Raw genomic sequence first — 16,292 nt, 5'->3', positions numbered from 1 at the left:
TATTTCCACATGTGCTGACTGAATTTCATCTCTCCTTGCCTCTTCCTGTCATTTCTTCATTCATACATACATCTTTCAAACTCTCCTCAAATAAATCATTCTTAACATGTAACTTGTGGGGCGCCTGGGTGGCTCAGTGGGTTAAGCCGCTGCCTTCGGCTCAGGTCATGATCTCAGGGTCCTGGGATCGAGTCCCGCATCGGGCTCTCTGCTCAGCGGAGAGCCTGCTTCCCTCTCTCTCTCTCTGCCTGCCTCTCCATCTACATGTGATTTCTCTCTGTCAAATAAATAAATAAAATCTTTAAAAAATAAAAAAAAAAAAAAAACATGTAACTTGTGCTCTACTATGTATCTTAAAAACAACCTACACAAAAAACCTTCTGTTGACCCCCATATTCTCTTCAATATATACATACATACCTACAATAAAGTTCAATTTATAAATTAGGCACTGTAAGAGAGTAACACACTGTATTAAGCCACATGAATGTAGTCTCTCTCAAAATATCTGATTATACTACAACGTACCCTACCTGTGATGATATAAAATTGATAAAATGCCTATGTGATGAGATGTAGTTAGATAAACGACACTACCTTCTGACAATACAACAGGAGGAAGATCACCTGCTTCTGGACCAGAGCTGCTTTCTAGTAAGTAAAACCAGAGAAAGTGAAACCTCAGATAAGGAGGGACTACTGTAATCACTTTCTTCCTATACATTTTTGTTTTTGTTTTTTAACTGAGGTGTAAATCACACATAGCAAAAAAAAAAAAAAAAAATTACTTTTTGTTGTATCCTTAGTTCTATAAATTTTAATAAATGCAGTCATGTACCACCACCATAATAAAGATAGAGAGCAGTTCTATGACCCCAAAATTCCCTATGTCCTTTTGTAGATAGTCCCCAATCTGTGTTCTGTCCCAGAGTTGTTGTTTTTTTTTTTTTTTAAGTGATAAAATCTTGCAACTTTATTCAGAGTTAAAACAAAGGGAGAGACAATTTCCTGGCATTATGATACAAACACTTGATTCAGCATTTTTAAAATTAATCCCCACATCCTTATTATTTCTATCAACTATAAAGTGTGCTTTTTAAAAAAAGAATGTTATTTTTATTCAGGAAATTTTCCTAAGAAATCTGGGCGCTCAAAAAATATTAGTGCCTATTACATCATGTGTGGTTCCCGCTGTCAATATCAGAATAGAGGCTGGCTACAGACGGAGGTCCCTGGTACCACGCCCCCAAAAGTAAAGATTTATCTCAGTTATCAGTGTGTTGAAGGACTTTGTTTTAATAAAGCTGAAATTATATCTTACAATAGGATTTTTTTTTTAGATTTTATTTATTTATTTGATAGACAGAGATCACAAGTAGGCAGAGAGGCAGGCAGAGAGAGAGAGAGAGAGAGAGAGGAGGAAGCAGGCTCCCCCCTGAGCAGAGAGAGCCCGATGCGGGGCTCGATCCCAGGACCCTGGGACCATGACCTGAGCTGAAGGCAGAGGCTTTAACCCACTGAGCCACCCAGGCGCCCCAAATATAAAAATATATTAAGATATAAAACAATACAGATCTACTTTTAAATACTCTTTTATTTACTCCATAGCCTAAACTGAATATACCAATATGTCTGGAGTCCCTTACTGTGTCCCTCCCTGATATTATTTCCCATCCCTTCACCCAGAGGCAATCATTATCTTTTTTTTTAAAGATTCTTTTTATTTATTTGACAGAGATCACAGTAGGCAGAGAAGCAGGCAGAGAGAGAGGGGGAAGCAGGCTCCCTGCTGAGCAGAGAGCCTGATGCAGGACCCTGGGATCATGACCTAAGCCTAAGGCAGAGGCTTAAGCCCACTGAGCCACCCAGGCACTCCAAGGCAATCATTATCTTGAATACTGTTAGTTCTCCATGTTTGTGAATTTCATGTAAACAGAATTATACTATAGTATTCTGCTACTGGTTTTTATTTTATAAATCAGTATATGTTCTAGAGAAACATATACATAAACAAACATATAAAATTCGTTCTTCAAATCACTCTATTAGGTTTCCACCTGCCACCAAGACCACTAATGACTAATGCCTCTACCTCTGTATTTGACTACTGATTACATGACTCTAAATATTAATCTATAGGGGCACCTGGCTGGCTCAGTCAGTGGAACATGCAACTCTTGGGGTCATGAGTTTGAGCCCCATGTTGGAATAGACTTTGCTTAAAAATAGATAGATATTAATCTATAAACCCAATGAATTCCAGATTAACTCCAGGTCCTATCTCTCGTTAAGCTAGACTTAGATACTCAGTTGCCTCCCTGACATGTCTACTTAACTGTCACAAATACTTCAAATTCACCATGTAGAAAACTAAACCTTCCCCAGTCTTTTACTGCTCAATAAAATGGCATCAAACCTATTTAGCTGTTTAATCTTTACTGTTAGTTTTTGTTTGTTTGCTTAGGTTTTAACTTTTTAAAAGATTTTTATTTATTTATTTGAGAGAGAGAGCAAGCATGACTGGGAGAGAGAGGCAGAGAAGCAGACTCCCTGCTGAGCAGGGAGCCTGACGCAAAAACAAAGCTCAATCCCAGGACCCTGAGATCACGACCTGAGGTGAAGGCAGAGGCTTAACCCACTGAGCCACTCAGGTGCCCCCAGGTTTTAATTTTTGATCAACAATGGCAGATATTTACTTGTCAGATATTTACTGTAATTTTGTATTAGGAACCTTTTAGGGGCACCTGGTTCAGTCAGTCAAGCATCTGACTCTTGGTCTCCACTCAAGTCTTGATCTCAGGGCTATAAGTTCAAGCCTCACTTTGGGCTCCACACCAAGCATGGACCCCACTTTATTTATTTATTTAAGATTATTTATTTATTTGAGAGAGAGAGAGAGAGAGCACAAGCAGGGGAAGGGACGGAGGGAGGGATAGAGGGAGAGGGAGAAGCAGGCTCCATGCTGAGCAGGACCCTGAGGTCATGACCCAAGCCAAAGGCAGATGCTGAATCAACTAAGCCACCCAGGTGCCCCTCAAACCCACTTAATAAAAAATGGGGAGCTTGGGTGGCTCAGTCGGTTAGGCACCTGCCTTTGGCTCAAGTCATGATCTCAGGATCCTGGGATCAAGCCCTATGTCAGGCTCTCTGCTCCGCGGGGAGTCTGCTGCTTCCACTCATTCTCCCTCTGTCCTCTCTTCAAATAAATAAATAAAACCTTAAAAAAAAGAACCTCTTGGGGCGCCTGGGTGGCTCAGTGGGTTAAAGCCTCTGCCTTCAGCTCAGGTCTTGATCCCAGGGTCCTGGGATCGAGCCCCACATCGGGCTCTCTGCTCTGCAGGGAGCCTGCTTCCTCCTCTCTCTCTCTCTCTGCCTGCCTCTCTGCCTACTTGTGATCTCTGTCTGTCAAATAAATAAATAAAACCTTTTAAAAAAAAAATTAAAAAAAAAAAAAAAGAGAACCTCTTGAACTGTTGCCATGGCTAATAATTTAGAAAATATATTAAAATGCTGAATCAAATAATAACCAAGTAGTCCAACCACCATGCTGCAGCTCTACCTTTGGCATTTCAATTCATATGGCATTAGAGTTTTGATCTCCACAATGCATTAAGAGCACACAGGAAACAAGACCATTTCCTTTATAAAGCATCATTTGCCAACCCCTTTCTTTCTATTTTATTTTATTTTATTTTTATTTATTTAAAAGGCAGAGATCACAAGAAGGCAGAGAGGCGGGCAAAGAGAAAGAGGAAGGGAAGCAGGCTCCCTGCTGAGCAAAGAGCTCTGGGATCATGACCTGAGCCGAAGGCAGAGGCTTCAACCCACTGAGCCACCCAGGCACCCCTGCCAAACCCTTTCTTAAAACAAATTCTAAATCTTCCAAGTTAAGAGAATCAAGTAATAAAAGCTCACATTGCAATCTGGATCAATCTAATTTTAATCACATTTCCCCTTTTTCTAGAAATTAGTGTGCTAAAAATAGCATGTTTTCAAATAAACTAACAATGGCTAGCTGTATTCTGTCTTCTGTCTCAGATGGACAGAAACTAACAAGAAAAATTTGCACTCAAAAACGCTACTTTTAATTTCCTGAAATACAGACAGTAGAGAATTTTTAACAGTGCTTCTACAAGATATACCAATTTAAGATCATTAACTGTATATTGTGGTTAATTCTATTTATCAGCTGTCATAAAGCATCACTGGAACTGGAACTATGCTCAAATACCATCTCTTGAAAACAAATTCCAACCCACCAACAGGTCATCAACAACCTTTCACTAGGATAGCAAAGGCTAAATGAGCATGTTAAAAGAATAAACAATAAAAATAATGTCAAGGTTCCAGAGTTTACAATATGTACCAAACAAAAAGGAAGAAGTATTCAAAGACACTTTACTTTTGGCAACAGACCAAGTTGCAAAAAAGTTACATATATGTATCTTCATAAATTATTTCATTTTGGAGGTGCCTGGATGGCTCAGTCTGCTAAGTGGCTGCCTTCCACTTAGGTCATGATCCTGGAGTTCTGCACTGGGCCCTGCACTGGGCTCCCTGCTCAGTGAGGAGTCTGCTTCTCCCTCTGTCCTTCATCCGCTGCTCTTGCCCACTCTCTCTCTCAAATAAATTAATTACTTCATTACCAATCTACCTTTCTATATGAATTGCTATCTGGGTGACCTTGCATTACTGCACCTTAAAAAGAAAAGCTTGGGGACTTTTTTGTCAGAAAGTGAATAATTTTCTAATTTATCTATTTTGCAACTTTGATGATAATGGATTTGTTGCTGTTGTTTCGTTCTTTCTAAAAGTAGACTATGGGGCGCCTGGGTGGCTCAGGGGTTGAAGCCTCTGCCTTCAGCTCAGGTCATGATCTCAGGATCCTGGGATCAAGGCCCGCTTCGGGCTCTCTGCTCAGCGGGGAGCCTGCTTCCCCCTCTCTCTGTTTCTGCCTGCCTCTATGACTACTTGTGACCTCTCTCTCTCTGTCAAATAAATAAGTAAAATCTTAAAAAAATAAAAAATAAAATAAAAGTAGACTATGAAGATATCTCAAATTTGTTTTGGAATTATGAAGAGGACAAACATAAATAACTAAAAGAGAAGTACCTGTAATCTCAAATGATTATTTTTAACCACTCCTTTATACAGACATATTGGGGAATGGAATAGTACTGAAACAGGATTTATCAAGATTAATAACATAATATGATAAAGAGTAGAACATCTAAACAGAATTGGGGAGAACAAATACCACCTTTTTCTATTTCTTTTGTTTCACATGACAGTGCTTTATATGGAAGGTATGGAAGGTACAACGAGATACCACCTCACACCAGTCAGAATGGCTAAAATTAACAAGTCAGGAAATGACAGATGCTGGCGAGGAAGTGGAGAAAGGGGAACCCTCCTACACTGCTGATGGGAATGCAAGCTGGTGCAAACACTCTGGAAAACAGATTTCAAAAAGGTGAAAATAGAGCTACCCTATGATCCAAGAAGTTGAAAATAGAACTACCCTATGCCCCAGCAATTGCACTACTGGGTATTTACCCTAAAGATACAAATGTAGTGATCCGAAGGGGCACGTGCACCCGAATGTTTATAGCAGCAATGTCCACAATAGCCAAACTATGGAAAGAACCTAGATGTCCATCAACAGATGAATGGATAAAGAAGATGGGGTATATATGTATAATGGAATACTATGCAGCCATCAAAAGAAATGAAATCTTACCATTTGTGACAACGTGAATGGAATTAGAGGGTATCATGCTTAGCAAAAAAAGTCAATCGGAGAAAGATGACTATCATATGATCTTCCTGATATGAGGAAGTGGAAAAGCAACATGGGGGGTTTGGGAGGTAGGAAAAGAATAAATGAAACAAGATGGGATCAGGAGGGAGACAAACCATAAGAGATCCTTAATCTTACAAAACAGGCTGAGGGTTGCTGGGGGGAGGGGATAGGGAGAGGGTGGTTGGGTTATAGACATTGGGGAGGGTATGTGCTATGTTTAGTGCTGTGATGTGTGTAAACCTAGCGATTCACAGATCTGTACCCCTGGGGCTAATAATACATTATATGTTAATAAAAAATTAATTTAAAAAAATTCGTACTTTGAAATCTAACCCCAATTTGATGATAACTGGAGATAGAAGCCTTTGGGAAGTGATTAGGTCATGAGCCCTCATGAATGGAATTAGTGCCCTTATAAAAGAGACTCCAGAGGGCTCCCTTCCCCTTTCTGCCATGTAAGAACATAGCAGAAGCATCTATGAACAAGAAGTGAGTTCCCAGGGCACCTGGGTGACTCAGTGGGTTAAGCCGCTGCCTTCGGCTCAGGTCATGATCTCAGGGTCCTGGGATCGAGTCCCGCAACGGGTTCTCCGCTCAGCAGGGAGCCTGCTTCCCTCTCTCTCTCTCTGCCTGCCTCTCTGCCTACTTGTGATCTTTCTCTGTCAAATAAATAAATAAGTAAAAATCTTAAAAAAAAAAAAAAAAGAAGAAGAAGTGAGTTCCCACCAAACACCAAATCTGCCAGCAGATATGGACTTGAAGTTGGACTTCCTAGCCTCCAAAACTATGAGAAATAAATTTCTGTTGTTAATAAGTCACTTGGGCTATGGTGTTTTTGTTATGGCTGCCTGAAGACTAAGACACTCCTGAGCCCAAGGATGGCAGCAGTTACTCAGTGAACATGGAGTAATACTTTACTGTGCTTATTTCCATAACTCACCCTACTATCTTCGGAAGTAGTCCTTTAGTTAAATTCTCATTGAATTATCCCTATTCTGAGTGTGTCATCTATTTCCTGCTGTGCATATGACTGTTAAGACTCCCAAATAAATTTCTAGTCTGTCCCTTTCTTTCTAGCTATACTACCAATTATTTTTTTAAGATTATTTATTTCTTTCACAGACAGAGATCACAAGCAGGCAGAGAGGCAGGCAGAGAGAGGAGGAAGCAGGCTCCCTGCTGAGCAGAGAGCCCGATGCGGGGCTCGATCCCAGGACCCTGAGATCATGACCTGAGCCGAAGGCAGAGGCTTTAACCCACTGAGCCACACAGGCGCCCCATACTACCAATTTCTAATCCAAGTTACTACCACATCTAACCTAGAATACTGAGAAATTATAAATTAATTTCTCTACTTCTGCTCCTAATTCTTTTCCAATCTACCTCTACCTAGAGTCTAGACTCATTATTTCTAAAATATGAACTATACCATGTAACTCTCCTAATAAACATGTTTTATTTATTAAGATTATATTTATTTATAAGAGCGAGAGCATGAATAAGCAGAGGGAAGAGCAGAGGGAGAGGGACAAGCAGATAGTGCTAAGCACAGAGCCTGATGCAGGGCTCAATCTTTTGATCCTGAGATCATAACCTGAGTCAAAATCAAGAGTTGGGCAATTAACTGACTAAGCCACCCATATTTAACATGTTTTAAAGACAAGGACTTTAAGGGGCACTGACTTGCTCAGTCAGGAGAGAATGTGACTCTTGATCTCAGGGTCATGAGTTTGAGATTACTAAAAAATAACATCTTAAAAAGATATAAAGACAAGGACTTTAAAACAGGTATTATAATTCATGGATATAAAGGAGAACATGAACGTAATGAGTATGGAATCTCAACAGAGAAATGGCAGATCTGAAAAAGACCCAATGCAACTTCTAGAGTCGAAAAATATAATGCCTAAAATAAATAACACATCAGATGAGATTAACAGATTAGACACTACAAAATCAGACATCAGTGAAGTTGGAAGGTAGTTCTACACTGAAAGAGGAAACTGTTGGCAAGGAGAAAAAAAAAAAGGAAGCATAAAGCCCCAAGTCATCATCTTAAGCAGTCTAATATAAATGTGTGACTGAAACTTCAAAAGACAAGAGATGGAGGGGGAATTTTTTTTTTTTTTTAAATAACGGTCAACATGGACAACATCCTATACTTGGAATCTGTGCAGTTGTTTTTGTTGACTATTTACTGTATCACGGTTAATTCACTAGGTACAAAGAACAATTTAAACAAATGTGATGGCTTTCCTTAAAAAGTCAAAATATGTCATTAGATACAAAATATTAACCCACTGATCCCAGAAGCAAAATGGACCCAAAATGAAATAAACAAAAGACCCCACAATATGGCAAATGTCTAAAAACCACTAATAAAAAGGAAAACCCTAACACGGAAGGTTGAGGCGTGGATTGTGGCACAGTTCTTTTTTAATTTTATTTATATATTTATTTATTTTTAAAAGACTTTATCTATTTATTTGACCGAGAGAGATCACAAGTAGGCAGAGCAGCAGGCAGAGAGAGAGGGGGAAGCAGGTTTCCTACTGAGAGAGAGCCCAATGCGGGGCTTGATCCCAGGACCCTGAGATCATGACCTGGGCCGAAGGCAGAGGCCCAACCCACTGAGCACCCAGGCACCCCAACACAGTTCTTTTTTTAGAAGTATGACCACTAAACTTTCTTCAGATGCAAGACTAGCCAGGAGACAACGAATTAACTTTTTTAAGTATGTCTGGAGCCCAACACAAGGCTTGAACCCACGACCCTGAGACAGCAACCTGAGCTGAGACCCAGAGTTGGACACTTAACCAAATTAGTCACCCAGGTGCCCCAATGAAGTATGCTTTTTATTTATTTTTTTTTAAGATTTTATTTATTTATTTGAGAGAGAGACTGTGAGAGAGAGCATGAATGAGGAGAAGGTCAGAGAGCGAAGCAGACTCCCCATGGAGCTGGGAGCCTGACCCGATCACGGGACTCCGGGATCATGACCTGAGTGGAAGGCAGTCGTCCAACCAACTGAGCCACCCAGGCGTCCCGAAGTATGCTTTTTTTTTTTTTTTAAAGATTTTATTTATTTATTTGACAGAGAGAGATTACAAGTAGGCAGAGAGGCAGGCAGAGAGAGAGGAGGAAGCAGGCTCCCTGCTGAGCAGAGAGCCCGATGCGGGGCTCTATCCCAGGACCCTGAGATCATGATCTGAGCCGAAGGCAGCGGCTTAACCCCCTGAGCCACCCAGGTGCCCCCCGAAGCATGCTTTTTAAAGATTTATTTATCTGAGAGAGTGAGCGAGCATGTATGCACGCAAGCAGGGGGAGGGGCAGAGAGAGAAGAGAATCTCGAGCATACTCCTAGCAGAGCACAGAGCTTGACACAGGGCTTGATCCCAAGACCCTGAGATCAAGACCTGAGCTGAAATCAAGAGTCAGATGCTTAATGGATTAAGACACGCAGGTGCCTCCCCACCCTTTTTAAGAACAGTTTAAAAAAAAAAAAAGAAAAATTTTAAAGGACACTTTCAAAAGCAATTTTTTTAAAGTTTAGTGATAACAAAAGTACTGTTTTACATTTTGCAAGTTTCATTAGTGTGTAGCTTAAGAAAATGGAATCTTAGGGGCACCTGGGTGGCTCACACGTTAAGTGTCTGCTTTTGGTTCTGGTCATGATCCCAGAGGACTGGGATTAAGCCCACATGTGGCAAAGTGGCAGGATATAAAATCAATGCACAGAAATCAGCTACATTTCAGGGCGCCTGGGTGGCTCAGTGGGTTAAAGCCTCTTCCTTCGGCTCAGGTCATGATTCCAGGGTCCTAGGATCAACCCCCATATCAGGCTCTCTGCTCAGTGGGGAGCCTGCTTCCCTTCCTCTCTCTCTGCCTGCCTCTGCCTACTTGTGATCTCTGTCAAATAAACAAATAAAATATTTTCATAAATAAAAACTGCCACCTTTAAAAAAACAAACAGGACCCCTGGGTGGCTCAGTTGGTTACATATCTGTCTTCAGCACAGGTCATTATCCCAGAGTCCTCAACTCAAGTCCCAAGCCACGCTCCTTGCCCTGCAGGGAGCCTGCTTCTCCCTTTGCCTACCACTTCCCCTGCTTGTGCCTGCTCTCTCAACAAATAAATAACATCTTTTTTTTAAAAAAAAAGAAAATATTAAAACAAAACAAAACAAAAACCTGTTATTTTTGAGTGACCATTAAAGACTAAGGGAAGGGAAAAAGAAAAAAAAACGATTAAGGGAAAGAATAGAAGAGAAACAGAACTGTAAGTCAGTAAAAGAGGTAAAATGAAACTTTAAAAATGTTCAATTCAAAAGTCAGGGAAGGGGACGCCTTGGTGGCTCAGTAGGTTAAGTTGTTACACGTCTGCCTTTGGCCCAGGGTCCTGAGATGCAATCCCCCATCAGGTTCCTTACTCAGCAGGTGCCTGCTTTCCCTCTGCCAGCCACTCCCCAGCTTGCAAATAATTAAAAAATCTTAAGGAAAAAAAAAAGTCAGGGAAGGAACAAAACAAACAGGACAAATAGAACACAAACAGCAACACAGTAGTCTTAAACCCAACAATCCTGAATAATTACACTCTAATTTAAAAGGCACACATGGTCAGACGGTATAAAAAAGAACTTTGTTTATAAGAGATGTGCTTTAAACATAAATAATACAAAATTGTTAAACACTAATCATAAGGAAAATGGAGTTAACTATATTAGCATCAAAAGAAGAAGGCTCAGGGCAAGAATATTACCAGAAATCATAAAAATAAAAGGATCAATTCATCTAGAAGATGTAATTCCTAAATGTATATGCACTTACTAACAACTTTAAAATTCATGAAGCAAAAACTGAAAGAATAAAAAGAAAAATCCACAATTACAATGGATGAACACCCATTTTTCAGCAACTGATAAAAAACAAGTAGTTGGAAAATGAATAATATAGAAAATTAATATTAACAACCAACTTGCCATGACATTCATAGAATATTATATCCAAAATGTACAACATATATTCCTTAAGTGCACATGAACATGCACCAGGATAGATCATATTTGAGCCATAAAACAAATGTCAATAAATATAAATGGATTAAAATTATAAGAGTATGTTCTCTGACAATTACGTTAGAAGTTAATGAAAAAAAAAGTGAAATATCCCCAACTACTTGGTAATGAAGCAATACATTTCTTTTCTTTTCTTTTCTTTTTAAAGATTTTATTTGTTTATTTGACAGACAGAGATCACAAGTAGACAGAGAGGCAGGCAGAGAGAGAGAGGAGGAAGCAGGCTCCCTGCCAAGCAGAGAGCCCGATGCGGGACCCGATCCTGGGACCCTGAGATCATGACCAGAGCCAAAGGCAGCGGCTTAACCCACTGAGCCACCCAGGCGTCCCTGAAGCAATACATTTCTAAATATCCCATGGCTCACATAAGATCTCATAATGGAAATCAGAAAATATTTTGAACAACATATCAGAATTTAAGGATATTAGTCAAAGTCATGTTAGAGGAAATGTATAGCTCTAAATGTTTCTGTTATAAAAAGAAACATGTAAAATTCATGCCTAAGTTCCCACCTTAAAGAGATAAAAAAGAAAAAAAAAGATAAAAAAGAGAGTAGGTTAAACCCAGAGTAAACATAAGAAAATATAAAGATAAGAGCAGAAATAAGAGAAAACAGATGTACAATGGATATAAGTCAAAGCCAAAAGTCAGTTCTTTAAAAAGACTAATATCACAAAATCCCTAAGTATAGGGGAAAGTAAGAGAAAGAAAAGAGAAAAAACACCAATACCAGGAACAAAGACTGAATGTCATTACAGATCCTGTAAGCATTAAAAGGAAAATAAAAGAACTGTACAAACAATTTTGCTAAAAAATTTGGTAATTCAGATGAAATACAGAAATTACTGTAATAACAAACTATAAAAACTGACAATCTGTTAGACATAACATTCCTAAAGGCACTTACTTCTTGATAAATGGACCCCTTTATAAATATAAAGTGTATTTATATATATAAATATAAAGTATATAAATATAAAGTATATTAATTGCTCTCCCAAAGAAATTCAAGGCTCAATGGCTTCAATGGTGAGTTCTATTAAACACTGAAGGAAGAAACAACCTCGGGATTATGAGTTCAAGCCCCATACTGGGGACAGAGTTTACATAAAAGAAATAAATGGGGGGGTGCACCTGGGGGACTTAGCTGGTTGAGCCTCTGCCTTGGCTCGGGTCATGATCTCGGGGTCCTGGGATGGAATCCTGCATCGGGCTCTTTGCTCAGCAGGAAGCCTGCTTACCCCTCTCTCTGCCTGCCTCCCTGCCTACTTGTGATCTCTCTCTCTGTGTCAAATAAATAAATAAAAGAAGAAGAAATGATACCCAAGCTCCACAAGCTAAAAAAATTGACTAGGAAAAAGAATTTGAATAGGGAACATTTTCCAATTCATTTTTTGAAGACTATCCTGACACTAAAACTAGGTATTTCTGGAGAGCAATTTTCCTCATAAACACAGACTAAAAATACTTAACTAAATATCAGCAAATAAAATCCTGTGATACATAAAAATAATAATACATCATGACCAGGTGGGGATTATTCCTAGAATGTAAAGTTAAATTCACAATAAAAGCCACTACATTAACAGAATAAACAACAAAAACATGGTCTTAAATGCTGACGCATCTGACAAAATTCAACACACATTCATAACTTTTTTTTAAGATTTTTATTTATTTATTTTACAGACAGAGATCACAAGTAGGCAGAGAGGCAGGCAGAGAGAGATAGGGAGACTCCCCTTATCCTGAGCAGAGAGCCCAACCTGGAGCTCGATCCCAGGACCCCGGAGCTCAGGACCTAAGCTGAAGGCAGAGGCTTAACCCACTGAGCTACCCACACATTCATAACTTAAAAAATACTCCTGACAAACTAAGAATAGAAGAAAACTTCCTTAATTTGATAAAGGGCAACTATGTAAAAACCTACAGCCAGTATCATAATTAAAGGTGAAAGATCTAGAATACAAAGAGGTCTACTCACACCACTTCAACATTCTACAAAGGTCCTAGAAAATGCAATTTAGAAAAAGGAAATAAACAAGCCCTGGGTGGCTCAGTTGGATGCCAGGATCTCTGCTCAGCAGGGAGCCTGCTTCCCTCTCTCTCTCTCCTCTGCCTGCCTCTCTGCCTACTTGTGATCTCTGTCTGTCAAATAAATAAATAAAATCTTAAAAATATTTACAACATCGAGCGCCTGGGTGGCTCAGTGGGTTAAAGCCTCTGCCTTCGGCTCAGGTCATGATCTCTGGGTCCTGGGATCGACTCCTGCATCCGGCTCTCTGCTCGGCAGGGAGCCTGCTTCCTCCTCTCTCTGCCTGCCTCTCTGCCTACTTGTGATCTGTCTCTGTCAAAAAAAATAAATAAAATTTAAAAAAATTTAAAAAAAATATTTACAACATCAAAAATAGGGATCAATTTAACAAAACATGTGAAAAGATCTTTACATCAAAAACTACATCCTGTAGGGCGCCTGGGTGGCTCAGTGGGTTAAGCCGCTGCCTTCGGCTCAAGTCATGATCTCAGGATCGTGGGATTGAGTCCAGCGTTGGGCTCTCTGCTCAGCAGGGAGGCTGCTTCCTCCTCTCTCTCTCTGTCTGCCTCTCTGCCTACTTGTGATCTTTCTCTGTCAAATAAATAAATAAAATCTTTAAAAAAAAAAAAAAAAGAAACACTGGGGCTCCTGGGTGGCTCAGTGGGTTAAACCTCTGCCTTCGGCTCAGGTTATGATCTCGGGGTCCTGGAATCGAGCCCCGCATCGGGCTCTCTGCTCAGCAGGGAGCCTGCTTCCCCCCTCCCCTCTCTCTGCCTCTCTGCCTGCTTGTGATCTCTCCCTCTGTCAAATAAGTAAATAAAATAAAAAACAAACAAACAAACAAAAAACTACAACGTGTAAAGGCAACATACACAAACGGAGAAATAGATATCATAAGCAAAAATGTATTCGTGCATTGTATTAATTTTTAAATTAATTAAAAATAAAATATTATAAAGCGAACGTATACAGTACACTATGTAACCAAACAGAAAATGGGTTGATCACTTTTCTAAGGAAATCTGTTTTAATCCCAGTCAGCGGCAACAAAAAATGTGCTTAAGATACTGTTAACGCATACTTAAAAACCCAGTTTTCCATCAGCTATAAACAAATTTACAAATCATACAACAGCATTTAAAAGTGAGTCCAGGGGCGCCTGGGTGGCTCAGTCGTTAAGCGTCTGCCTCAGCTTGGGTCAAGATCCGGGAGTCCTGGGATCCCAGCCCCACACTGGGCTCCCTGCTAGGCGGGAAGCCTGGTTCTCCCTCTCCCACTCCCCCTGCTTGTGTTCCCTCTCTCGCTGTGTCTCTCTCTGTCAAATACATAAATAAAATCTTTTAAAAATTAATTAGTTAATTAATTAATTAATTAATTTTTAAAAGTGAGTCCAAAGGAGTACAGGAGCACAGACCAGATCTTTGCAGGGCACAAAAGCCTTCCGACAAGGCGTTGTATGCAAAATACCATCTCAGTGAATACTTCCTTCCCTCCGAATTTTAGGTTCACTAGAGCCTTCACCAGATTTTGAATTCTAAGAGAGTGGCCCTTGAGGCCTTGTAGAATGTGGAATCTGACTTCAGAACACCTCACGTCAGGTTCAGGTTTTTGAGTAAATAAACTAACTTTCAGAGTTCTCAACTTCCCTACACACCAGTAAAACGGAGACTATCGATGCTTACAAAAGACGGGAGATAACCAAACTACTCGGTAAGCAGCAAACACACTCTTTTGGTCTGCATTTTGACAAGTTTGGTTTAATAGGAATTCTGCTGGGGTGGGGGGAGAACACATGAAATGAAGGCATTTCAGTCTTGGGGTTTCACTGCCCCCCTCGCCGGGCTCAGGAGGGACGTCCAGTTCGAGTTGCCAGTTCCAAGACCTGGTGTAGTAGGGACTGCTGGGTCACACCCTCTGTGGGGCACCACGGCCACAACGCACGTGGCAGTACGGTCGAGATTTGGGGCATTTAGCTCCATTTTGACAGTAATAAGCGCCACCGTCTACTGTCAGCCAAGCCTAGTGCCATGACCGGAGCTTCCGTCCAAATTCATCCTACCTTGCAAAATACCGGTTACCGTAGACACCGGCATGAGTCGGAAGCTCGAGGAGAGGACTCCCTCCTTCCCAAAGTGACCCAGGGGGCGGCACTTGCCCCGCCCGCGCCTCCGGGCTGCGGCGCGAGGTCAGTGCGCTCTGCCCTGAGGCTGAGACGCCCCGGGGAGAAAACTCCCTTCCAGCAAGCACTTCCCCAGCGACGACCGGAGCCCAGCCGAGGCTCAACCCTTTCGGCTCTACCCCCGCGTCGGCCGAACAAACAAGCAAGTGCCTCCGCACAGCCCCCGACGACTCCCTGACGAGCGTGGCGTCCCGCCGAGGTCCGCGTCCGCGCCCTCGTGCTCACCTGCACCACGCAGCAACCCAGCGCATCCTTCTGAGCGTCAGGCGGGACGAGAGTCCGGGGGGAGAGGCCCGGGTGCAAGAAGTGAACCATGGCGACCCCCGTCGGTGGGACGTCAGGAGAGAGCGGGTGTCGAGCCGGGACCCGGATCCCGCGAGAGGACGAGGCGTCTCCAATCGGGAGGCCGCTTGTGCAGCGCCGGCTCCCAGGCAGCGCACGCAGCCCTCACGCCGCTCCGTCCCCGCCGCAAAAGTTTTGAAACGCCCGGCGAGGCGGCGCGCACGCGCCCGCTGCAGCCTCGTCCCCTCCCGCGGAGGCCGGACCGCCGCAGACCCCGCCCCCAGGATGGGCTCTCCCCTCTCCTATACGCCCCCACCAACCCCCCGCCCCGCCACAGTCGACCACTACCCCACCCTATCAGGGCCCAACAGTCTCCTTTGGGGCACCGCTTCGCCTCCGAAAGCAGCCTTATTCTTCTGTGCAACTCACCCCATTCCTACTCACCCCTCAGAGACCAAATTCCCTCAAACCCACACCTTAAAGATTGATACCGCATTCCCGTCACCCCTCTAAATCCTGCCCAGCGACCACTTCAGTGAAGTTGGGAAAGAGGTTATATTTTTATTTTTGCTTTAGTAATCTCTACACCCATGGTGGGGCTTGAACTCATGACCCAAGATCAAGAGTCGCATGCAGTACCCACTGAGCCAGCCAAGCTCCTGTAGAATATATGTTATACATTAAAAACATATATATTTTGGGGCGCCTGGGTGGCTCAGTGGGTTAAAGCCTCTGCCTTCAGCTCAGGTCATGATCCCAGGGTTCTGGGATCGAGCCCCGCATCGGGCTCTCTGCTCAGAGGGGTGCCTGCTTCCTCCTCTCTCTCTGCCTGCCTCTCTGCCTACTTGTGATCTCTGTCAAATAAATAAATAAAATCTTTAAAAAAATAAAATAAATAAAAACATATATATTTTAAAG

General features: G+C 41.8%; 1 protein-coding gene across 1 annotated transcript in view; it reads right to left on the bottom strand.

The window, feature by feature from the left end:
• Window positions 1-15,544, bottom strand: part of ZYG11A (zyg-11 family member A, cell cycle regulator) — an 84,953-nt gene extending 69,409 nt beyond the window's left edge. Inside the window, 1 exon segment of the mRNA XM_004774444.3 lies at window positions 15,318-15,544. Coding sequence (XP_004774501.2) covers window positions 15,318-15,407 — 90 coding nt within the window. The 5' untranslated portion in view covers window positions 15,408-15,544.
• Window positions 15,545-16,292: the final 748 nt, after the last annotated feature.

The sequence above is a fragment of the Mustela putorius genome, unplaced genomic scaffold (genome assembly GCF_011764305.1).
Source record: "Mustela putorius furo isolate JIRA1106 unplaced genomic scaffold, ASM1176430v1.1 tig00003853_pilon_pilon_pilon, whole genome shotgun sequence".
Classification (NCBI taxonomy): Eukaryota; Metazoa; Chordata; class Mammalia; order Carnivora; family Mustelidae; genus Mustela; species Mustela putorius.
Note: the sequence above shows the minus strand (reverse complement) of the source record. Positions and strands in the feature narration are given on the sequence as shown.